Raw genomic sequence first — 24,483 nt, 5'->3', positions numbered from 1 at the left:
GGTGTAGGCAACCGACAAGATTGGCTTCCACGCAGGTTTCCATTAAATAACGTGTAGTGGACTCATAAAAGCTGTACTAGTATAAGTCGACATCTCATCGTCCGTGCCAATCGGTACATTCTTCTGTTAGCAAACACAATGATGATATGCGTGGCTTACAGACTAAGGGATAGCTAAACAGTGATGTGTGTCAGCTACTCCACTTGTTGTGAATTGGGTCGCTGAAAATTTATGAGTGCCTTCCATTCCACCTGTTGTGAATTCCATAATGCATCCGCAGATCCACCCGTTCTGCATTTGTTGAACTCACAGCCATGGCCACCACAAGGCAACTACATCCACGTAGTGCAATTCCCACTCCATGAGCCAGTAGAATCAAGCAAGAAGATAAGTCCAAAAATAACATGAGAAAAGAGAAGCAAGACTTGTCTTTTGGTTTTAGTAGTTCCTATCATTCTATCAGGAAAATTGAGTGTGCCCACTAGATGTTCGTCTAAATGTCACTTTCAGCCACACATCTGGGTCCTTTCATGTAAGGCCTGTTCCCATGACAGGCCGGGCTTTCTCTCACGACTTCGTTGGGGCTCGATAAGCTTCCAATCACGGCGGTTTTTGAAGCTTCTGAAATCAAACCCTAATTGTTTCCAGGGAACCGCAAACCCCTCGAAAGATCCCAAGGCAGCACGCGGCTCCACCTCTCCCACCGGCGACTGGTAGCGGCGCCTTCGTTTCAGTCGCAATCTTAGGAGAACCTGCTCTCTTGCGACGCCCATTGCTTAAGGTCTCCCCCGTCCACCGGAACCTAATCTGCTTCTTTTATTTTGTTTCGTTGTCCGATTCCTAGTGCGACTCCTTCTTTTGGGGTAAAAAATGATTTTTTTCTCATTTTTCCGTGGAATTTATGCTTCGAGAGATTGAGGAATCTCAGTTTCATATTTGATGTGGAACCTACTGTTCAATCCTCTAGGGTTTTATGCCTGCATTAATCTTCGTTATACTGATCCAACTGGTTTTTGGTTTCGGTGTTTGAGGATTATTATTATTTTTATCGTGATTCAAGGGTTTTTAATTTCTTCCGGTTCGGCCGGTATGTCCTGGTCCGACCTCCGACTACGATGCGGAGCGAGAAATCCGGGTGGTCCGGTCTGGTTCGTTGCTTACCGCCTTAAACCCCGTGGTTTACCTTTCTAACTTGAGGAGGACTCGCCAGGCGCGTCTCCTCTCCCTCTGCCCGTCGCCGCCGCCCGCGTATCTGCCGACCCCCGCGCGTCCTCCATCCGCCGCTGCCCTTCGCCAGCTCTGGTACTTCTCCTCCGCTTTCTCTTCCTCCTCCTCTCTCCTCAGCTCTGGTACCCTTGTGTCTCCGTTTGCAAAGGGTCAATGCCCCTAAAACCTTTTATTGATCCATTAAAGATTTACAAAAGAGAAGATGGATTGAAGAAATCATTTAATTTGGGATACCACAAGTAGATATTTCAGCAAACATTTGATAAACAATACAAATTACAATCATAGACTTCGTAAGCTTTGGATGATCATGCGATAAGGAATCCAAGGTGGTCCACCACGATCAAAAGTTTTCACAAGTACCCACATGACACTGTTGTGAAACAAGATATCGAATCAATCCTAAATACTACCACAAAGGCTCATCTCACCATATGCTATCCATATAGTTTTTGGGTGTTGTGCTGACTGACACTCTTCACCACTTTACGGAGTTAGAAAACCCTCAAAATAGTTGCTTGGATGGTTTGTTTTTATGCAATTTTGCCTCTGCGCAATGATTGCACACAACTTGTGTTTACAGGACTAAAACGACCATAAAGGCTAATCAAAATGAGACCGTCGAGCTTATTGCAAGTCCTCTACATGCTGTGCAAAGTATGAATAAAATCAAAAGACACAAACATACATAAATATTACATCGAATACCTTGTTTACAAATTTGTCTGTGATAGGTTGTTAGAGGGGAGAGTGTTGGCGAAGTGCAGGGCGTAGGGAGTGTTTGACAACGGTAAGGTGTGCAGGTGACAATAGGGGTTGGGAAGAAAATAAAGAAAAAAAGGATAAACTGAAATTAGTGAGGTTATAAATAATAAAATATTATTTTATTAAATTTTTAAGTGGTTGCCAATAGTAAGGGGATTGTCATTAGTGAAAAGGGGCTCTAAATAGTAAATCTCTGTTTTTTTTAAACCTTTTTAATGCGATGTGGTAGGATTCGCGAGGAGCATCTCCTCTCTATCGTGCCAGTTGTCGCCCAAGTGCCTATCGTTGCCCGTGCCTTCACCACCTGTCGTCGACTCCAATACATCTTCTTTTCCTCCTCTTCCTAATAGCCAAAATTGAATTTATTGGATCAAGAAAGCTTGCTTTTTATTAAGAGATAAAATTTTCTTGCAAATGACTTCTAGGCCATCTTTAATGGCCACGGTGGTGCACATCCTCTTCATTGTGCTCGTTGTCGCCCACGCACCTACCCGCTTCGGTACATTTTCTCCTTCTCTTCTCTTCCTCCACCGCCTTCGCTTCCTCCTCCTCTTGTTGCTCCACCGTCTCTTCTTTCCTTCTAATTTATCATCGAAGAGCTTTCTATTAAGAGTTTAAATTTTCTCACAAATGACTTCTAGGCCATTTTTAATGGTGTTCTTTTCTAATAAACAAATTAATTTATTTACTTTTGAATACAACAATAACAACAACAAAGCCGTAAGTCTCAACTTCTGAATAGGCGACGTATTTTCTTCTTCTTCTTTCTTCTTCCATCATCTTCTTCTTTCTTCTTGCTATTTCTTGGATCAAGATAGCTTGCTTTTTAGTAAGAGTTTAAATTTTCTCGCAAATGATTTCTAGGCCATCTTTAATGGCCTTCTTTCTTGATGAATAAATTAACTTATGCACATTTGAATAATTTTTTTTCTTTTTTTCATATCTGTTTATATTTTGGACAACAACATCAAGGCTAATTTAGTGGTCCAGATTATTAGATACAGCAATATGCTTTTACTAAGAAAGCTTATTATGCAACCTTATCTTGCTTGTATTTTGTTTGTTTCTTGTGACATATTCAGGGTTCTGTGGTTGCTCACCATCCATTCTTGACCATCGCTGTTGACATGAAAACATTCATCTGTTGAGTTGCAGATCTGGATTTTTGGCTGGGCTTCTGTACCATGTACCATTGTAGAAGATTTTTGCCCAAACTAGCCAAAGGAATGTATATGATAAAATACCAAGGTAAATTTCTGGCTAATACATTGTCTCTATATTTTCAATGTCACTGCATGTTTTGTTTTTTGTGCATAATCAGTTGATGATGTAGCAAATCACTGGAGGAGCACCATATGGATGAGTTCCTGTTACTAAGTTTCAATTTCAAATGGTAGGAGACAACATGTTGAATAGTCATCTTATCCAAGTTCTTGACTAGGTCTTTATGGGTATTTCTCTTTAGCATTTATACCCAACAAAACAAGAAGCTGCATGAATGACCTTCTGTATGTATCGCATTTGCCTGTGGTGCAAGTCAATTTTCTTATAAATCTTGACTATTTATGAAAAGTTAAAATGCACCATCCAACACTTTCATAAAGTCAACTAGAAGGCAATTTCTTTACTAGTTTTGCTTTTCAGCTTAAAGAAAGTTTATGGACAACAGGAATATGTACTTTAATCTTTATTGTTTGTATAAGTAGGAGAATATTTTGGACAATTGGAAGTTGAAATTCATCAACATTGATTTTTTAGGAAAAATTTGTTCATTTGGAATGCCAATCATTTGAAACTCATATAGCCAATCATTTATTCTAAGGAGGCTTAAATGCCTCCTTTCTAAGTTGCTTCATCATTTCATGATGAGTTTTCACAGTCATATTTGACTTCTCTATATTTTTTTTCCTCTAATCAGAATCATCACTGGGGAGAGGGTTTTTAGTGACCTCTTTGTTACATCACTTGTCAAAAACAACAGATACACATTATATAAAGGTTGATTATGTTCCCAGGTAATTTGATTTGCTGCCTATAAATTACTTTTCCTTTGTATCAATGTTTACCTTCCTGCATAGCTTTGACCTGCATTCTGTCAGATAACAGTTGATTTTGTTTAAATACTTGAAAACAATCAAGTTTAAAGGGATCAGTGGCACTCTCCCCAGACAAGACTAGATTTTTTCCATCATGTACTTGATTACGGATGATTTTTAAGTGTTAGCTTGCTACTTAGAAGCACATTATATGCCATGAATATCTTGATGTGCACAAATGTTTTTTGTTTTCGATGATGGTTGTAGAAAGCACATAACATCATACTGTCAGCTGAAATTTTGGGATGGAAACTTGTTTGTGCTTTATATCTTGGATGACAGGCAAGGTGAAATGGTGAAGTATATAGGCTTTGCAGAGGATGATATTGGCAGATAAAAAGTTGGTCTTATTCTGGTAAACGAAGCCACAGAAGCAAGTTGATTGAGTTTGAACAAAAACATGATAAGGAAGGAAAATAATGCACCTAAAAGATTCATAAACAAATTGGTGTCTACATTAGTTCTCATCTGACTGGAAATGCAACAAGATCAAGAAAAGTCTAAATTATCCCCAACATTGAGCTGGGTCTTTAGAGAGACAATCCAGCCTTCTCTTTTTACTTGTGAATTATTTATGGTTTTTCTTATTTCTAAAGTTGTGAGATAGTTGATTATCTTTGAATTGATTATAAATCCTTTTGTCTAATCCGCATGTGATGAAGTCACTCAAAGATTTGTTTTGCATGTTTAACTGAATATATTTCTGTCAAATTTGTTCAATCACACTAAATTTTTATCTTGGCATGTTTGACTAGGATTGCGCATAAAGGAAGGTACTGCTGAAAGCTTTAGGAGAAGTGTTTTGCATATTTAAGTTGTGAATTTAGGTTTAATATTTTATCTTCACTTGTAGCCTCTTGACCAACAACAATTAGACTTCTTTGTTGTTGTGTCATAATTGTCATATTATTTTTGGTCTAGCCTTGTAGAATGTGGACAATGATATAATAAAAAAAACTGTTGTTTAACATATATGGTTAACGATTTGATTAGCCTACAAATGGTTTAGCTCTGACCAAGTATAAAATGAAGGAAAATCATTTTAGAAGATACATGCATTTCTGAAGAAGACCTATATACACACTGAATTAAATATAATTAGGGAGATAGAAGAGGATTTACAAAGACATTATTAGAAGCCATAAAAAATGGTTTGACTGCTTTTCTTTGACTAGCAATGCTGGAATATCCACATAGACAATAAATTGGGACATTATTGCTTGTTTTGTTATTGTTCTATTTCTCATCACATGCAAGTATTTACTTGATCATCCAAGATGACTTTCATCTGCATGGTTCCCAGCAAGCTTCAACAGAGTGGTTTTTCTAATTGTGCGACTTATTTTACTAGGATTTTCACAGTTCAGGAATGAATTAGTTATTGGATTTATTTTGCCCATTTCAAGTTACTGTAGGTAGGACTTCCCATCTGCATCATCCGTGCATTTAATTTATTTTCGGTGTAAAATGCATTTCTAATTAAATTTAGTAGTTGCCTCTCAGGTGCTCGATTGCGTCTGAAACTCATGATGGTTCATTTTCACAAACAGATATATTGAGCTTTGTCAAGTCTGCTTTTCATAAGCTTGAAGGTAATCTCATATTCTCCACCTTTTGATATTCTTTTGACTTCTTACATGGTCAGTACCACCTTTTGATATTCTCCACTTTTGTCAAGTTGGTGTTTCTTGGACTGATACGGTATTCATCCGTATCGGCATATCGAGTTTTGGTACGCTGGTACATAGTACGTTTCAAAAAATGCTTAAAAAGGCTGAAAAACAAAAAAAAATTTCCCACCTCACTGGGTGTTACCGGCCATGCACATGGCTTGTACTATGAACAGGGCTTGTACTGCAGCATACAAGCCTTGTCCCGAGTATTGTCAGCTTACACTGGTTTGTGTAGTTGTAACTTGTTGGAGTGGTAAATACCACCAGTACCCATCGAAAACGATATTGCAAACCTTGCGTAAAAGTATGAAGTGACTAGAGAACATTAAATAAAACAAACTATGTAAAAACAAGGTTTGCAATAACATTCAATACAATGCGTTACAACAGATATTTACAGGTCTAACAATTCATCAATATATGAACCAATGTAAACCAGGCAGTATGCTGGTACCAGACCCATGCCAAATGGTACAATCCTTGTATCACTTGATACACTTGATTCAGGATTGATACTGTGCACTGAGCAATTTTTTATTTTTTTGTTGTTCAACTCTTTTAGGCCATTTCAAAACTTAGTACTTATTGGCGTACTGGTACTCATTTTACTGGTATCATACTGGTCTAATCCTTGACTGTTACAGCTTCGGTATACAAAATTACGAACCTTGCTTTCAAGAGTACCTTAAGGTTAGTTTTACTATCACTGGCCTGCTAGGTTGTATCGTAAGGCAAAGGAAACTAGTGAAAATAAATGCTACTACATTAAATTAGTTATACCAGTTTCTGGCCGATTGGTTCTTGCTGGAAACTTCAGAGTTAGCTAATTTCATCTTGCTGGTTCAGGTTTTTAATTTTGTCTCCCAATTTGGAAGTTGAATCTAAATTATCAGTCTGCAGAAATACTCTTTAAAAATATCCATACTATATACAACTGGAACAAATGCACAACCGCATGAAGATACCTTTTAATTAGAATCTGGGTTAGAAAGTAAGCCAACTCACAAGAAGTGCTTCTCCAAAGTCCAAACAATGTAAAATAAGTGTTCACAACATACAAAAGGTAAAATTTATTGTGTTGTCTGATTGAGTTCAGGGGATCACAGCCATCTGTCATTTTATTCCTATATAGTTGGCTAATAAGTTATGAACTAAAGTGTGCTAATAAGTTACCTATAAAGGAACCCATGGGATAACTTCTTCATCCTTAGGACTAGGAACTATTATAGGTTTTGCAAGGATAAATAACTGAAAGGTGTTGTCTTCTTGGGGAGTCTTTTTCACGAGTGCTCAGGAATACCAGATGGTTTCATACTTCATAGTAAAGCTTAAAATTTTACTGAAATATCTTATCTTTTGAATTTAATTACATATTTGTTTTCAAATTTAAACTTCATTGTGTTTGACTCACTCATTGTGTCTTTATTTGGCATCAGTTGGTAAATATGTTCTTTTTAACATTCCTCTGCATAATTTGTAATGTTGAATGATTTATGATGTTGAGTCATTCTGAACTGTTAAATTCATATGAAAATATTTTTTTTTGTTTTGGAGCTAAATTGATATGGTCTTTTGGAGCTAAAATAGGTAGTGTTGTTTTGGGGTGACAGTTCTCTTCTTTTTAGAGTCTAGTAATATGATACACCTCATCTTGTGCATGACATGAGAGTTGGTCGCAAATCAACAAGTTAATAGGCTAAATATGCGAACATTTTTTGTTGTTTTTTCAGTACATAATTAGCCAAGATCATATAAAATTGTCACAACTTGGTGAATTCTGCCAATTTTTAATTTCCTGATGTGATCAAATTTGGATGGTTGGATGAAGATCACACTGATTCTTTTGGTTTTAAGTATTGTCCTTTGTAGCCTAATGAACATATAATATGTACTTACCAATATGCAGGACCAAATCATTATTGGTTGAATGACATTGGTGGCAATACAAAGTCCAATCAGGATGGAATATTTTTAGTGCTTGTGTTTTCAATTACCAAGGACACAGACATTGTTGGTTACAATGAACGTGTTACTATGTTTCATAGGGTAAAATTGCTACAGCAGAGGTAGTTGTGTTTAAGCTTATTCTCATAATTGTAGAGCTTTCATCAAAAGTAAGGTGGTCACTGACAATAAGTTTCTCATTGTAGGTATCCAGAACTTAATGTTCTTGCTTTATGTTGTAGTTCAATTAATTTAGCTTCTAATCATGCATGGATCACTGAAGCCATTATGGAGGAGTATGTCACCTTTCCTATCTTGGTATTAAAGAAGGATTTTATGAAGGTAAAGCATGGGCTTCTTTTATTTTGTTTGTGTATGCTGGCAGAAAATGAGTAGTGCAGAGAGATGTGATTGATGTATTATGTGACATGATGTAAGCCTTGGAGAAAAGAGATGCTTAAAAGACTGTAATGGGAAATGTCTGACATAGTTCAACTGAAGATCTTGATTGCATATAAAGTAAGGAAGTTCCTCTGCATGCAAAATGTAATGCTTCTAGTCTTCCACTTTCTTGAATTTTTGAGTGGGAGGGGGTTGAGACGATGAGAGGGAGGATGGGGTTGGTGGGGGGGGGGGGGGGTGGTGGGTGGATGCAGGGCGGGAGAGGGGGCCATGGTGTTGATGAACGGGGGAAGAGGGAGGAGGGAGGTTGGTGTCGGAGAATTGGGACGGATCCAGGAAGAGGGCATGGGCTGCGACGAGGAGAAGGGAGAGGGATGATGGTGTCGGGGTAGGGGGGAACTACGATGAGGCAAGAGGCTGCAACGAGGGGGGTATGGTGAACGAGGGAGGATGGAGGAGGAGTGTACAACGACAGAGGAGGAAGAAGAGGAGAAAGTGAGTGAGAGAGAGAGAGAGAGAGAGGAAGAAGCTGTTCGCCTAGGAAAACGCTTCAATGATAAGAAATCATTGGAGGAAGACATCGTCGTCGCTGCCTATGTTCACCGATGGAGACGAAGTTAGTTGTTGTGCATCGAGGCTATGGCCAAGTCGCTGGGGAGAGAGAGTTTTACGTTTAGGGCACAATGTGGGGGGTGGGGGGTTTGGGGTGACTTAGGCTTGACCCAGCCTGAGTTGAATCAAGTGGGCGCCTGAATCAATCGGGCTAGGTGCCAACGTTGGGCACCTAGCCTGCTCAGCGTTTGGGCCCAAGTTAGTGCCTAGGCCACACCTGGTTGAACTCGCTCGCCTAGCCACTAATTGGGTGCTTGTGCCTCGCCTCGCTCGCATGTCGAGTAACTTCACTTGTTCACATGTTGAATCTCAAAATATTTTGCATATTTCATGTCTCTTTTTTGTGCTGTTGGAAGAATCTTTATACATCTAGAAAGATTATGACTTCTCAATTGAGATATCTTAGTGGCTAGTGCATGTGCGAGGGTCTGTAGACAATTAAATTTAATGAATGGAAATTAATTTTTGAAAAAAGGAGATTGCAACCAAGAAATCAATTTACCACTTAAGAATTCTAATGGCGAGTAATGTATATTTATTAATTGAACAGAATTGGAGTAAAATTTTCATTTAGCTTGTTCCAAGAATTCATCTTATATACTGTTCAGGTTGGTTGAAACTTGAAACTGCAGCACATAAATGGTTTTACTTAAAATATCTGATTCTTTTCATTTTTTTCCCTTTTAATCTGCAATCAGTAGCCTGATGTGTCTTCTGATGTGAACTTCCTGATTTTCCATCTCTTGCTCATTTGTTATTTAACATAATTTTACTGCCTTGGATTTATTCAGATAATGGACCATGTGGGATTCTTGCTATGCAAAGGTTCTACTGATCATGTTGTTCATTTTAATCTGGACATAGATCACAGAGTGATTGCTAAAGGTAAAACTTTCATCCTTTTATTTTTGCATTTAGGTTAGATTTTAACTGTATACTGTTCAGTAACAGTATGCTCAAATGTACCTATTCCCTGATATCCCTATGATTATGCAATCATGTCATTTAACATTTGTTTAGTGCTTAGAGCAGCTCTAGAATTTAAACTTCTAGTGCAACCTGTTGTCATACTGATATCATGTCTGCAAAAGTATCATATGATAGTAGCTAATTTTTCAGACACAGCCAGAAATTGGCTAGACTTGGCTGAAATTGCCTGATCTTTAAAAAATTAGACATTCAAGCCGATCCGGCTGATTCTTGCTTGGAATCTGCCAGCTGACTTGCATGAAAATCTGACATCTTGATAAAGTTTGTTCATGCGAATCTATCTTAACTTGCCATGAGGGCAAATTTCCCTGATTGAGACCAACTTGTTTGACATTGATCCATATAGTTTACCTTCAAGGTCATCTATATGGCTTTCCTTGAAATATATAAATCATGTATAACCTCCAGGAACTTTTCATTCTAGAATTTTGCTCGACACCAACCTGATTTTTACTGCCTGGTAGGTTTGGTCATGAGTGTACTTTATCAAATAGTATTCTATAACCATTTCCATATTGGTAATAGGATATACACCAAACTTCACCTAGTACTCTTTTGATCAGTGTTTACAAAAACCTTCACGTTCCTATTTTCATCATGTATCATTTTTTATAAACCACTAGAGTGGTATGGTACAAGTGTACTACATGATATACTAGTTGTGCAATCCAGTACCAATAAAAAATAATAAAAAAATACTACTGACTGATACTGTATCATATGGTCTGATACACTGGCCCTTTGTTGGACCAGTAAGCACTGGTCAATAGACTCAGTACTTACCATACCATCAGGTACATGAAACATTGATCATGAGGTTCCTTTCACTCATATGTAGGAACTTACAGGAGCATTTTAGTTTTGTGCCTTCTATATTTTGATATTGCTAGTTTTTTTAGTTTTGCATTTACTGTTGTCATAAGGAGCTATCCTCCTTAATAATACCTTACTTGAATCTATAGTTGAAATTTGATTGCCTGTATTGTGGTAAGGAGCTAGGTTTTACTGCTCCATAAGTCTACTGATCTCTTGCTTTACTGTTCTCAATCATTTCTTTCTCATCTTTATGTAAATTTTGAAATCATCTTCCATAATCCATGCAACCTAGCATAACTAGTATTGAATATTTGTTTGGGGGTACACATAGTTTCCCATACTAACTCCAATTTATGATTGCATGCAGCCATCGAGGAATGCAGCCCATTTAAGAAAGAAACTGCTCTTGGTATGCAGAATACCGACGATAAAACAAGACATATGGAGATTGTAAAGGAACCTTATTTTAATTCTCTTAGGAACTTAATTCTCTGTTATCCAGGTACATGTTTTCCTGTTTCTTTGGAATCCTTATGATTTTTTTTCCATGTATGTTACTAGCTCATTATGTTGGCTTTCTGATTTTGCTTCTTTATAAGGAATCAATAATGTCCATAACCAATGTTTCTTCTTGGTTCACTTATCCTTTTTAAATAACTAATGCTTGTCTCATGTTGATACTTAAGAACATAACATCACAGCTTTTGGTCTGTTACTATGATCTTGGTAAATGGATTTTTCGACTATACTGCTTTTATATATTCTAGTTATACTATATTATATGGATATATTTTTATGTTTACGAAGGTAGTAATACGCTAATAATTGCTTCTTGTAGTCAAGAAGAAGGTAAATAACTATGCACCATGTGACATAAGGTTGAATAATGAAGTGGTATCTTTTTAATTTTTATGAGTTCATCTATTAGATAATTATAAACAGAGACATACTTGTGCAAACCTATTGGATGTAGAATCTAACATAACAAGTTAATAAAGTGGATTCTTTCCTAACAATAAGTTCGATTATTAGATAATGTATATAAACGGACACATACTTGAGCAAGCCTATTGGATTCAGAATCTAACATAAAAGTTATTCTCATATAGAGTTTGCTAGCTCTAACAATCAACGCTTCAAAAATCAACTGCAACAAGTTGATGTTCTTGTATCGTGTGGCTTATGTGCATTGTGAGTTTGTGGCTGCATAGGGGGATGGTTATTAGTTCATATTAAAATATGAAAATAATATAAATAAGAATAGGAATATGTAATCAAGATTGCATGATTGATAGGAAAGTGTAAGAAGCAAGGAGTAGTGGATTGACATCCATACTCAACTAGCAATGTAAACAATGTTGCTATTGAGGGCGATATAAACACTTGTGGAAGAGTTTTCTGCATCCAGCTTTGCCGTATGCCAGTCATTATTGATAGATATGAATCTATCATTCCATGAATGAACTATACATGCCAATATGCATAAATCGCCTATAATATCCTTTTTGTTTTTGCATTGAACCAAGTTAGTTTCTAGCATGGAAACAGCCATTGGATGCCTAAGAAAGAGATTAGACTAAAGTTTGAACCTTCAAGGATTGCATTTTAGTTTTCTACAGCTACTATATATCTCTATTATTGATTGAGAGAGCAGTATTTGAATGTTAAGAAATTAGATGTGAGTATTAAGATGTTTTTCCATTAACTTAAAGGTTAGGATGTTGAATTGTTAATTGTTATCATGAAAGGTGGTGACTGAGAGGAGTAAATTAACACAAACCAAATAACTGTAACTGTAGAAAAGTTATAATAAAGAAACAGGGTTATGTCAGAACTAAAATTTTCTGTTTCTCCTTTTCATTAACAAAAATTTCTTTAAAGTATGTTTTTCCCATGGAAATTGAATTTTTATATGTTTATATGGTAAGAAATCTGTATAATCTGGAAAACTATTTTGCACATTTTTATGAATGTTAACTCTTCATCTTCAAAATTTTCTGTGGAAAATGAAAAAAGAATAAATTAAATCCTCATTTTTTTGTTAAATTTGAACATATATCTCTAAAAAATTATGTAACTTTTTCATATAATTCAAACAGCTGAAAAATGAAAGGGAATCAACTCCTTTTGTCTTCTATGAATTTGTACCTATGTTTTGTGTAAAGTTTTTAGTGGATAATCATTTTCCATCTTTTTCCTTGCAACCAAACAGACACTTCTGTTTATTTTGAATTTCTTCAATTGAATAAATATTTTTACTTCTTCAAAAATCAAATATACTTTGATTTCTTTCATCATATTGATGTCTCAATTGGTAACATAGACAATCAAACATCATAGAGCCATATATTTTAAACATTGGACTTTTTGAGAAAGCTAATGAGGCTAGTTTGTGAGCCTTATATGAGGGGAGCCTCAAAATTAGAGCTCATGAGGTGGATCTTTTTTTCTTTGATGGTGTGTCCTCTGAGTCTTCCCACTACTGCTTGCAGCTCCGAGTCATGGAATCTAGATCACCTGACAACATGTTCTTTATCTATTTTCTTCTTTCACTTGTTTGTATGGTGTTAAGTAATGCAAATTGTAAATCTATCACACATTTTGTATGTTCTTTTTTTCTTGAATGGATTGTATGTGTTCTGTAATTACAATGATTGGAGAATAAAGTGTAGATGGCATACCTTGTAAACCATTTCAAACTTGCTGTTTTCAGTCTTGACAGATTTAGATTGTCATATTTGATTGTTTAATTTTTGCTGACTGGTTGCCATTATTTTTGGTATGATCTTTATTTGAATAAAATCACTGATAAGGTCTTCTATCTTCTGGATTTACTAGCATTTCTATTTTTGACCATTCCAGGATCTGTGTCTGTAGATGAAGATGGAAACCACATATTTATATCTGACAGTAACCATCATAGGATCATCATTAGTGATGGTGCGGGGAAGATTTTGGATTGTGTAAGAATTAATCTGCTTGCCTGTTGATTACATTTAGACATGCTATATTCAATTTTAGCCTGTTATACTATATTAGAGATTTTTGAGGCGAATGTTGGAATACTGCTATGTTTATTAAGATAAACGCAAGGAAGATCAGAAGAGAAAAGAAGGACAATAGGAATCCTAAAAAGAAAAAGAATAGGAGATGATTACGACCATAGGCTGATCTACATGTAGCAAAGTTGTCAAACTCAGAAGCCTTGGGAGGTAGAATTGCTTTGAAACTAGCACTCATGAAAAGTTGTCCTAACCTCTTAGGACACAGGATGATTCCTCAAGTGTCACACTTAATTATTTGTGTTAGTCCACATTCCATGTTCTTAAGGAAACGAGATTACAACCTGGAATAAGATTGCAGCCTGAAGAACAAGAAGGTAACATGGTCATATACACAAATTTTTATTTTGCACTGACAGATAGTATCTTCCATCTGCTTTTATGAGGAAGTGAAGCACATACAGCATGTATCAAAGTAGCACTTTGGCACCCATCATTACTCTAGAAATTAGTGGCATGATTTTATTATAATTTCTCTTTGCAACTATTGAAATGGATTTGAGTGCTAAAAAGGTGTGTTTACCTTTATGCTTTCTCTCACACTTTACTCACCACCACTAACGATGATCCTAGTACAGTTACTGTCAGTTACAAATATATGGTTTCCATTTGCATCTACATATACAGATATATTTTAAATCTTTTTTTTTCAAGATTGTTAACAAAAGTAAAGTCATATTGAAATTAATGACTGACAAATCTTCCTAAATGAAATTTTGAAATCTTTACAAGGAGACCATCGGCATATGGCTTTTGAAGCAGCACCTTAAAATCTCCTTGGAGATCACAGGCTGCTGGTGATCTCCACTGCTTTTCACCACTGGCTTTTCTTATTGTTGTATCACTAGTTATCTTCTACTATTGCTAGTAATATTTTTAAACTTGCTCTCCTATCAAGTATCAAGAACTATTGAGGGTCCATAAACTTGCATCATAGCATCATAAGATCCTACAACCTAATCTAATCTAAATTAGCTTTTGAAAACCATTTATATAAAATTCCATAAATGTTTTCACATGATCGATTATAAGAAATTAAAATGGCACCAATGTAATATTTTAACAAATAGAATTTAGAAACTTAGAGATGCAATTGCATGCAGTGCTGCACATGCAACACACTAGAGAAAAGGTAGCTGCTTAAGTATCAAACTGCAGAGTAGTTCTGCTGGCTGCTGCAAGCAATTTGAAGTGCTCACAAGAATAGAAAACTGAATGATCAAGTAATGCCTAACTTCCATTGTCATGTTACTTTCACTCAGAGTGGTGTATTCATTGATTTGAAGCTGCACTTAGTATAGCTAAATCAACTAATTAAGGCACATGAAATCATTTAGTAAAAGCATCTTTAACTTGAAACCTCATTTTAACTTTTCAATTTACTTGTATCAAACATCAGGGATGAAAGAGGAATACCTTATCCAAATAATTATAACACAGAAAATTAGTTAATGTAGCAACCATGATCAAGATAAATGTGACCAAGGTTGTTTATCCTTATCTCGTAATGTAACTATTTACAAATCTTATTGTCTCTTTGCATGATTATGCTATTCATGAAGTTCATATAATGCATCATGGATTAGATAAACAATGCACTTAATGCTAAATTTGAAAATCTTGAGGTGCATGGCTTACGGATTAAAGTTTGGTCAAATGATACGGCACTAAGCTTAAGCCTAAGGATTTGGATTCATCAAAAGGAAATTGATAAAATAAAAAGTTCTTGGGCTTTGTGATTCATTTATTTTAGCTGAATGCTTGAAACTATGGATTCACTAAAGGGTGGGCCAGCTTTCTGTATTTTGTGACGGTGACTGCTAGATGATCGAATCCAGTAAACTCTCGTTTTCGATACAAATGCTTGGTGTGTAACCTTCTTCCACCTAAACCTGAACTGTCAGTCTAGTTCTCCAGTACGAGATGTCTATGGATTCTCTTATGAGAATCAAGGCGCTAGTGATCTTATAGAATTAGGCTAGTCACACTGCCCTGTGCATGCTAGCTGACTGTAGGGATGCTTGTACCCTCGCATCAAATTTTGGTCTTCCTAACCTGTTCCCTTTTCTTCTTTCTTCTTTACCAGCAACTCTTTTACGCTCCATGTTTTTTAAAACTCCCTTTTGTATTAAATTTCTCAAATTGATATGGGATATGGGGCATATTTCTAGTTCTCCAAATCAAGTTCGAATTTTAATATCATGTGTCTTAATTTTCTTTCTTAATCATGGTTTTTTTTGCAAAGTGAAGCCTAAAATTTCATGTTCCAATCATGCAGTGTTGAATTTATGCTGGATGTATGTATTTCATGAAGATCCATCTGAATGTAATCTAGTTTCATATGGTTTTGTCTTGTATCCTACCTAAATCTGCAAAAAATTAATATTGATCAGCATGGTTCTGGTCTAGATCGGCCAAGTATGCTCATTTGTGGATCCAGCCTAAATCCATGGGGATCCAACCTAGATGTGCATTAATCTAAGCTAGCTCGCATTGTCGATCTGGCCAAGATTGGTATGTCTAAGCCATAATGTTTCCTTATCCTTTATTATTCTGATGATGGTAGTTCTAACTCAAGTATATTATTATTCTGACGGTGGTAGTAAACTAGTAATAACTCAGGTGTTTTATACTGTTAACTTTTCTTAAAATGTTGAATAAATTGGGGTTCTGGTTTATCTGATGATTCAAATAATACAATATACAGTGATTTCATTCATTTTGCAGATCGGTTGTTCCCCAGGTTTCGAGGATGGTGAATTTGAATCTGCCAAATTGTTCCGGCCTGCTGGATCCTTCTATCATCCTGATGAAAATTGCCTTTTCTTTGTGGACTCTGAGGTATGACATACAATATGGTGATTAACGCATCTCAGTTCTTCCTTATACCTGATGTCTTTGTAATGCAAACCTCATTGTGAAGAGTTCTAAAGTAAATTTCAACTACCACTGCATGCCTGGTTCTTATAGCTTATTACTACATCAGTACATTGCCATATATTGGACCTTTCGGATAAATGTTGTTAGCAGCTATTTGGGAATGTTAGTTGGTTTAGCATTGAGTTGGATGAGATAGTCAGCCGAAAATTTCAAATATCTTGATTATTGCAAGAGTCTTAACCAGCCTTATGTTTCTGCAATTTTGGTATTGTAGTATTATTGTTTTTATTCAAGTGTGTTATTGCTGCGAGTAAGGAATTGGCACATATTAAGGTCCCAGCTATCCCATCACATTGCTAGATCAATTTTTGGTTGGTTCCACTAGGCACAGAGGCCTTCTGGAATCCACAATGTACTATTTCTAGAAATGTATCAGCATACTCTCCCATGCCACAAGACCACAATCCTTGATTATGTACCATTTATATTTCTCATGTCTCAAGATTGATGTTCACATATATTAATTGCCAAATTGAATCTTAACTTGGCCAGGAAAACGAGAAATTATGCACAATTGTTGCATCCAAAGTGTTATAGTGTTGATTCTTATAATTGATTAATTATACTAATGGGAGGCCATATACCAAATTGTTCTAAGCTTAAATTATCAGTTTCACAGTGTAGGCAAGATTCTTGTCTTTGAGTAACCTTCATGCTATGATTTATCATACTGGGATGCAGATCCAGACTAGTTTTGCTTTGGTGGTCTTTTCTCTCCTTTTCTTATCATGGCTTTTGATTCTTATGATGTGTATAGTTTCTTTAGATGTTTTAATAATCCAAAATGGGGTGGCATTATGCATTTAGGCAATTGCTTTTGTTCTTTTCTACCCTTACTTTTTGTTTGCCTCTATTGTAATAAGTTTTGCTTAAAAATAGAACGAAGATTATATGCATACTTGGCTTTGTCTTTTTCTTTTGTGGATTTGATGACAAATATGAGCAAGCATTAATTTTTTAACCAAGCAATACTGTTTCGAGTACTAGACCTGTAGATCGGACTAGTATGTATCGGTCAGTACACGGGACATATCGGTGACTCAAAGAGGAAGAAAAAGGAGAAGATGAAGCCGTAGTGGAGGAAGCGGAGAAAGAAGGACGAAGAAATGAAGAAGAGGAGACTGGAGGATGAGGAAGGGAGGAGGAAGGGTACCTATCAACAACACACGATGGGTGGCGAGTGGCGATGGGCAACACCAAGAGGTGACGAAACATGTATGTGTGTGTGTGCATGCGTGGGCACAAGGGTGTGTAAGTGTGTGTGTGTGTGTGTGTGTGAGAGAGAGAGAGAGAGAGAGAGAGAGAGAGAGAGGGCAAGGCAGTGGATGACCCAAGGCAATGATGAGGCAACAAGCGGTGATGAAGCAATGGGAGGTGCATTGAGGGAGATCAGGAGAGACATGAGAAAGGGTCTTGTGGATAGGGCCACTTTCTTTGCCATCTATCTTTGCCGTGGATAGGGCTTTCATGGTTCTTGCATTCATGAACAGCTCAAATTTGAACTTGTGTTTGACTCAAGCTCAATCTGTTCAAAATTCTGTGAATTTAATCAAACTCAAGATGAGCATGATCAATTATATGCTCGTCTAGACCAAGCACAAACAAGGATTCTCTTCATTCTTGTTCAACTTGTTTACAACCCTTGTTGTGATGCATCATAAGAATTCTCATTTTAGTTGTTGGTTTTGTTCCTTTTTATCTTTATTGTTTTCTTCATTTTAAAAATAATAGATTTGAATTTATGATCTGCATTATATTGAACTGTCTTCACATTTTACTTCAATTTTTTTTATCACTCTGATTTTTCTGAACTTGTATTAATGTTTGATTATATATCCACTTTTTTTCCTTTAATGAAGAGTTATACAAGTGGCATAGAAGATGCAACTAGTGATATGTTCTTCCTTTTTCTTAATCTTTACACATTAATTTATTGGTAGAATCATGCCATTAGAAGAGCTGACATGGAAAAGAGAGTGTTGGAGACAATTTACCCTGCTTGTGTTCGGAAAAGTAGCAGTATTTGGAGCTGGATCCTAGATAAACTTGGACTGGAAACTAAAGTTGTTTCACAAGCTGGGGAACTTGATGTGGACTTGATTAAATTTCCATGGTATTTGATGAAGACAAGGGATAATGACCTCTTAACAATAGACCGCAGGTGATATATGCCTTTTACTAATTAATTTAAACTGAATATGTATAATTTATTTTAATTTAAACTGTATAAATATGTTGCCAAAATTTCAGTTTTGGATGATCATTTACCATTTCAACAATTTTAGAAAAACTTTTGGTATATGTGTTTTAGCATTGCTCCACTTATTGCAAAAGTTATATTTCTTGTTGAACTGTTGAATTAGAGGGGAGCCATTTTCATGCCCTGTGGTTTTGGTAGATATCAAACAAGTGTGAAATTAAATATTGCGTCATCTACATGTTCATGCTATTTTTCAAACTTCTTGGATGGTGGATGACTTGTATAACACCCAATTTGAATTAAAATACTTGGTCAAGGTAAAAATAAACCATTCCGTTAGTTTACATTGAACAGCCAAATTAAGACTTTTAAAAGTTCAACACCATTTATGATCCTCATGTGCATGGTGCATGTATTAAGGCTTAAAATGATCTGCTAACCTGATCAAAGGGACAAATCTGTAGATTTCAGTCAAATAAAATGACAACAATAGTTTCAACATGCAGGTGACAAAATTATTGGTTGAGGCATTCCATCAGTATTCTGATTGACCTGAGGCATAGAAATTATTTATAATCGTATCACATTGTAGAGAACACTGAATTTGGCCATATCTGATAATCTTCAGTGGCAGTCCAGCATTTATAAAGACCTGGAAGTACGCCAAGAATGGTGGTTTAAGTGTCTACCATAAGCAAACTGTGGCACGGTTAAGCATGAGCAGCTTTGTCTATATGCATGTATGCATATTCACCTCTATGCCAATGGTGAGATTTATTAGCAACTTCTGTCAACTAACATTGTCTCACTAAAGATTTTGTCAGCAAAACCTTTGTATCCCGTTATCACCATGTTTCTAAAATATTGTAGTTCATTTGGTACGGAAGATGATATGGAAGATTTGTCTACTTGAAGATGCTATTTTAAATAGGCATAATAGTTTAAAATGTTGACCTATCTTAACCATGTGGGCACTCAAGTAGGAAAAGGAGATGGTGGAGGAGATTGAGGCTTGAAGAAACTTACCATATGCAAATTGTCATTCATCTGCATCCAGAAATTTTACTTTCTATACCCCGCAGGATGTATCTTTTGTTGTTTCTAGAAATAACTTATTCTATATCTTTGAACTTTTTATGTTATTTGAATATTTCTATATTATTCTTGTTAATGTTTATGTTGATATCTTTCACATTTTATTGTTTTCTTTTAAGGAATAATTTTTGAATCATATAAATAACTTTTATAGTAATATATATAAAAATAGAATATATTTCCTGTATAATAATATTTTTTTGCTGAATTATTGCAAAAGAATTTCCTACTGTGACATGGTTGGTTTCAAATCATGGGAGCACAGTGATGTACTGCCCGTATCGGCTCTTTGTTGGACCAATATATACCGCTCATATCGAGTGGTATGTTGCGGTATGACGAACTTTGGATAAACTACTACTTGACTTTGAACTTGTATAGGTATAACTGTTTGGATACTCTTTCCCACCAGCAGTTCTAGACTAGTTCTTCAACCACTGCTTTAAGTGAACCTTGACTTTAGACACTAAACGAAGGTTGGCTAGGATTGATAGTTTAGCTCTTTCTAAGCATCATGATATAATACCTAAGAAAAAAAGGTATATAATGCGTCTTTACAAGTAAAAGTCTGGAATTATGATTTCATTCTATTATCTATGTTAGTTGTTGCTAATAAACAAACCATTCCATCAGCTATATTCAGATATAAAGAAAGGCAAGTACAACCATTCTTTAAATGTCAAAGTAGTTAGGTAGTTGGGTTTTATCTTCTTGTGATAGGTTATGATATTTTTATTTTGTCAAAAAATAAAGAAATGATTGTTATTTGAGTTCAGGCTGAAAATATAATAGAAGTTTGCCCAGAAAAATGTCTGGACTTGGGAGAGCATTGAATGCATGAGATATGTATGGTACCTTTGCATGATCAATAATCTGATTTTGCAGCTTTGAAACTTTATGGGTTGTGAGCATGGAAACTGGAGAAATTAAGAGGATTGTAAGAGGTATGTCTTTTATTTTATGGCTTCACTAGTATCTTTGATCAAATAAGTCTCAACTACAGAACCTGATTTTTGATAGGAGTCTCCAACATTATGGAAATGTGCGGGGACATGATAATGGAGAAAGTAACTCTACTGAAGGATATTTACCAGAATATGCCATCAAAGAGACTTCATCATTGTCTTTCGTTTGAGGGAATCCCTTTTGCTGGTTTGTTTTCATCAGTGGCAAGCTTCCAAAATGATGTTATCTTGTGTGATGCAGGTTGGTTATCCTTGAAACTTCTACACTTTCTCTTTCTGCGCTAAAAATTTATTAACTGTTACGTTCCATGTTCCTTCCCATGAAGCTAGTCAAAGAGTCCTCAAATATCATCGAGAATCCAGGGGCATTTCATTTCTACATTTTTCAAACTTAGGAGTGCTTGGATTACCATATTGGATGGTTTGTCCTCTTGAAAGAGTTGTTAATAGGTGTGGTGATTCGGTTTCAATCTTTATTTTCAGTTGGAAATTTTTGTTTACCAAGCAAGTGATTGATTGCCTGTTTACCTTTGAGTGATGAGCTAAAGGTGTGATGTTTTAGTTTTTCTAATTCCTTGATATGCTTTGTCATGTTCTAGTGGAAATGCAGGGAGCTTTAGTAGTGAGCAACTCCATCATTTTGATGTCCTTCCTGGTAAGTAATAGGATTCTGGTTCATCATATAACATACTTTTCTTGTCGACATATTATATTCTTTTTTTATTCCTAAGCATAGAGATTATCTTAATCTGCATAGATGGTGGGTATCTTGCTGTTGTTCTTTTGACATGTCAGGAATATGTTGGTACCCTGTCGTTATTGTCAATGATTGATTATGAATCAGATAAAATTGCATTAGTTGTAGTTCTTTATCATGTTCATATCATTTGAATATACAATGGTCAGATTACCATCTTTGGGCATCTTTTTCTTGGTCACAACTTATTAGTATACCATGCTTGAATTAATTTGGTGTATGGCATGGTGGAGATAACTACATTGTTGAACTCATGGTACATTGTCTGATTTTTCACAGGAAGATGTGATATACAATTTTCTGTGGATATACCTCATGGTACTGAACTCGTAGCACCAGTGGACAGAAGATGCATATGGTGCCAAGCTAGAGGATCTGCTGCAGAACTCTCTGGATTGCAGGGAGCAGTAGCTGGCGCAAAGAAGGTATCATGAAGAGGGCCCTTCTTTTCTTCACTCTTGTGACTTCCCTTGCTCTAGTAATCAAAACTATTTTGGTGGGTTTGCAAGGTTGGTGTTGCTCAGCAGTGGTTTGATGAATTGGATAACCTTGCCTTTTCGAAAATGGAGGATGAACCCTATTCTGAAGATGGAGAGGAACTTCCTGAGGAACACTTCCAAGTTAAGGACAAGATTCATTTTGATTGTTCTCTAACCATAAGTCCTGGGACTGCTGAGGTACCCATTTTCACTATTCTCATGAACTCCTATTTAAAGTTGTTCTCTTAGCAAGGCAGAATTTCATTCTCTCTGGAATTTGATGGATTAATATTCAGAAGGTACATCACTTGATTGCTTTTGGTGATGATGGATGCACGTTCTCTTGTTTTCTGTTGAAATTGGTTTTTCATCTCAATCACAGCTTTTCTTTTGATGGAGATCTCTCTATCAAGACAAACAAGCATGAAAGTTAGATCTGGGATGTGTTGCTGTTGGTACATCTTCCTTGTAAACTGATTTTAAAAGTGGGGCAATATGGCTCATCATATTTAATTTATTTGTGCATATGTAAAACCTTGCAAATTAAATTTCTGATGCATCCAGATGGAGTCATTGTTTGACCACTAATGATAAGCTTCCATGTAAACTCAGTCCTTTTTTTAGCTTTGCCCCTGCAATATTGGTTTTCTTTTTGAATTTCACTATCATGCATGCTTGTAGAAAATAATAGCTTTTCCCAAATTCAGATCAGCAAGAAAAAAAAAAAACAATCAGCCAGAATCAGGTTACTAAGAGAAACAAAAGGAAAATAACTTTTCCCTGTTAAAAAGATTGTGCGCTGTCTATCCCTTTTCTTTTCATCTTTCTGTTCAACGACCATAAGATCAAATATCCAAAATGGAGGATTGATGGTGGTCCAAGAAAATTTGAGGTAATCTTGATGTTTCATGATTTCATGTTTGTGTTTGTACAAGCAGTCATGCATGGTTTAGATAAGAACCCATCAGTGAGTCACAAATACCAGTTTCCTTATGTTGCAGTTCTGACGTATCAATTTGTGGTGTTGTTTTTCAACTCACAAGAAGTCTTTTATGGTATATCTTAGATTTCTACATGCTTACTAGACCAGAGGTTTATAGCAAGTTGTTCTCTTTTTACGATTAATACCCGCTGTGCTTTAGTCCGCCACATATGGTGGTAACATGATGTTGATTGCTTTTGATCCTAGGTGGTGGTATCGGCAGTTGTCTATCTGAAGACAAAGAAAACACAAGGTAGTACAGAGGAGTGGAGTTTGCGAGCGACAACGCTTCTGGACTCCAACAAGCATGAAGTCAGAAAAATGGAAGAAGATGCATCCATTAGGTCGCTTTCAAAAACCTTTGAAGATGTAGAAGATATGATCTTCATGAAGCCTCTGCATATCAGACTAAGATTCGAGTGTGCTGACCACCCAGCTGGCGAAACCACTAAAGAGACCATTTGCACAGACTCCACAATAAAGGTCCCTATATCTTTGAACTAGTTACATGATTGTAGTTTTCCATCCATTGTGTTCTTCCCTGATGCATCTCTTTCTTTCTCTAACAAAGAGGTTTAAAATCTTTAGTCAGCCGCGTCTCCTCTTCCTGTTTTCCTTTGTGCTTTCAAAATAAACAAGGAGAATAAGCAGCTTAGTTGTAACTTACAGTGATGTTTACGTTTTGAAACACGCATTATATCATTAGTGTTTTTGGTAACTCTGGGTTTATATATTGAACATGCAATTTGTGATTTGTCTTGTATCCTGTCTGCCTTCAAAATGAAAGTATCATGTTGCTGTTTCAGTATCGATGAGGAATAATTAGTCTTCATCATAGTGTGCATATTTCTCTTGCGACCCAAGCAACCATCAGTGTTCTTCAAACAATTTGAATCTCCCCTACTTATAATGGTTGTCGATCGAGTACATTTTTACCCATTAAGATGACTTAACGGGTCTTCCAATCTGAGGGTGGTTGATAGATGGGACAGATACAAAGAAGCAGCTCCACACACACTGGGGGATGATAGCAGGTGATCTGAAAGCAATGATGTGGTGTGGTGCCAACTTATTTTCTATCCAACCCAATCTCTCTCTCTCTCTTTCTCTCTCTCTCTCTCTCTATCCTCAGGACCAGTAGGTAAGCCATTACTGACTGCATTTCCATTCCATTCTGTGCAGGGACCTCTGTCTTCCAAGTCACTCTTGTGGAGGCTTGAGATTTCAAAGGATATGATGATGATTGGGTAGAATGGAGTTGTTATTGGGAGACACGATCATAGCTTTCGACTCCCAAGTTTTGATGGTACGTCTCCTCCTCTTCTTCTTTCCTCTTGCTCAAGTTCTACCCTAAATGTGTTTATCAAGATTTATTTTAGTAAATCACATAAGTTTCATTGTAATATTCTAATAACTAAAAGTGCAATTTTGTTTGCCAATATTTTAAAACCAATATTCTATTGTCATTCCTCCCAAAA

The 24,483-nt window shown here is 36.1% G+C and overlaps 1 protein-coding gene across 9 annotated transcripts; it reads left to right on the top strand.

Moving 5' to 3' along the window:
- The first annotated feature begins 110 nt into the window (after positions 1 to 110).
- On the top strand, positions 111 to 23,723 carry LOC135633477 (uncharacterized). 9 transcript variants are annotated; one of them, XM_065142955.1, is made up of 19 exons: positions 111 to 781; positions 1,211 to 1,302; positions 3,148 to 3,240; positions 3,911 to 4,007; positions 5,592 to 5,680; positions 7,668 to 7,827; positions 7,912 to 8,047; positions 9,511 to 9,604; positions 10,893 to 11,027; positions 13,388 to 13,488; positions 16,315 to 16,428; positions 18,468 to 18,688; positions 20,708 to 20,766; positions 20,843 to 21,028; positions 21,114 to 21,237; positions 21,387 to 21,442; positions 21,824 to 21,969; positions 22,054 to 22,221; positions 23,213 to 23,723. In XM_065142955.1, exons 3-19 carry the CDS (start codon positions 3,177 to 3,179, stop codon positions 23,507 to 23,509), a joined length of 2,247 nt encoding a protein of 748 aa, XP_064999027.1. In that variant the 5' UTR covers positions 111 to 781; positions 1,211 to 1,302; positions 3,148 to 3,176; the 3' UTR covers positions 23,510 to 23,723. The 9 variants fall into 9 exon arrangements, with proteins under 9 accessions (XP_064999027.1, XP_064999024.1, XP_064999026.1 ...); XM_065142952.1 differs by having other exon boundaries at positions 3,075 to 3,240; XM_065142954.1 differs by having other exon boundaries at positions 1,061 to 1,302.
- Positions 23,724 to 24,483: the final 760 nt, after the last annotated feature.

Source organism: Musa acuminata, chromosome BXJ3-3, assembly GCF_036884655.1.
Source record: "Musa acuminata AAA Group cultivar baxijiao chromosome BXJ3-3, Cavendish_Baxijiao_AAA, whole genome shotgun sequence".
Classification (NCBI taxonomy): domain Eukaryota; kingdom Viridiplantae; phylum Streptophyta; class Magnoliopsida; order Zingiberales; family Musaceae; genus Musa; species Musa acuminata.
This window is presented reverse-complemented; position numbering and strand designations above follow the sequence as displayed.

Excerpts from the sequence above, each read along its gene's own strand:
- LOC135633477 (XM_065142957.1), top strand. The coding sequence starts at position 3,177 with ATGTACCATTGTAGAAGATTTTTGCCCAAACTAGCCAAAGGAATGTAT. Across the intron at positions 21,238-21,386 it reads CTTGAAAGAGTTGTTAATAG|TGGAAATGCAGGGAGCTTTA; the intron begins GTGTGGTGATTC and ends GTCATGTTCTAG. Across the intron at positions 21,443-21,823 it reads TCATTTTGATGTCCTTCCTG|GAAGATGTGATATACAATTT; the intron begins GTAAGTAATAGG and ends GATTTTTCACAG.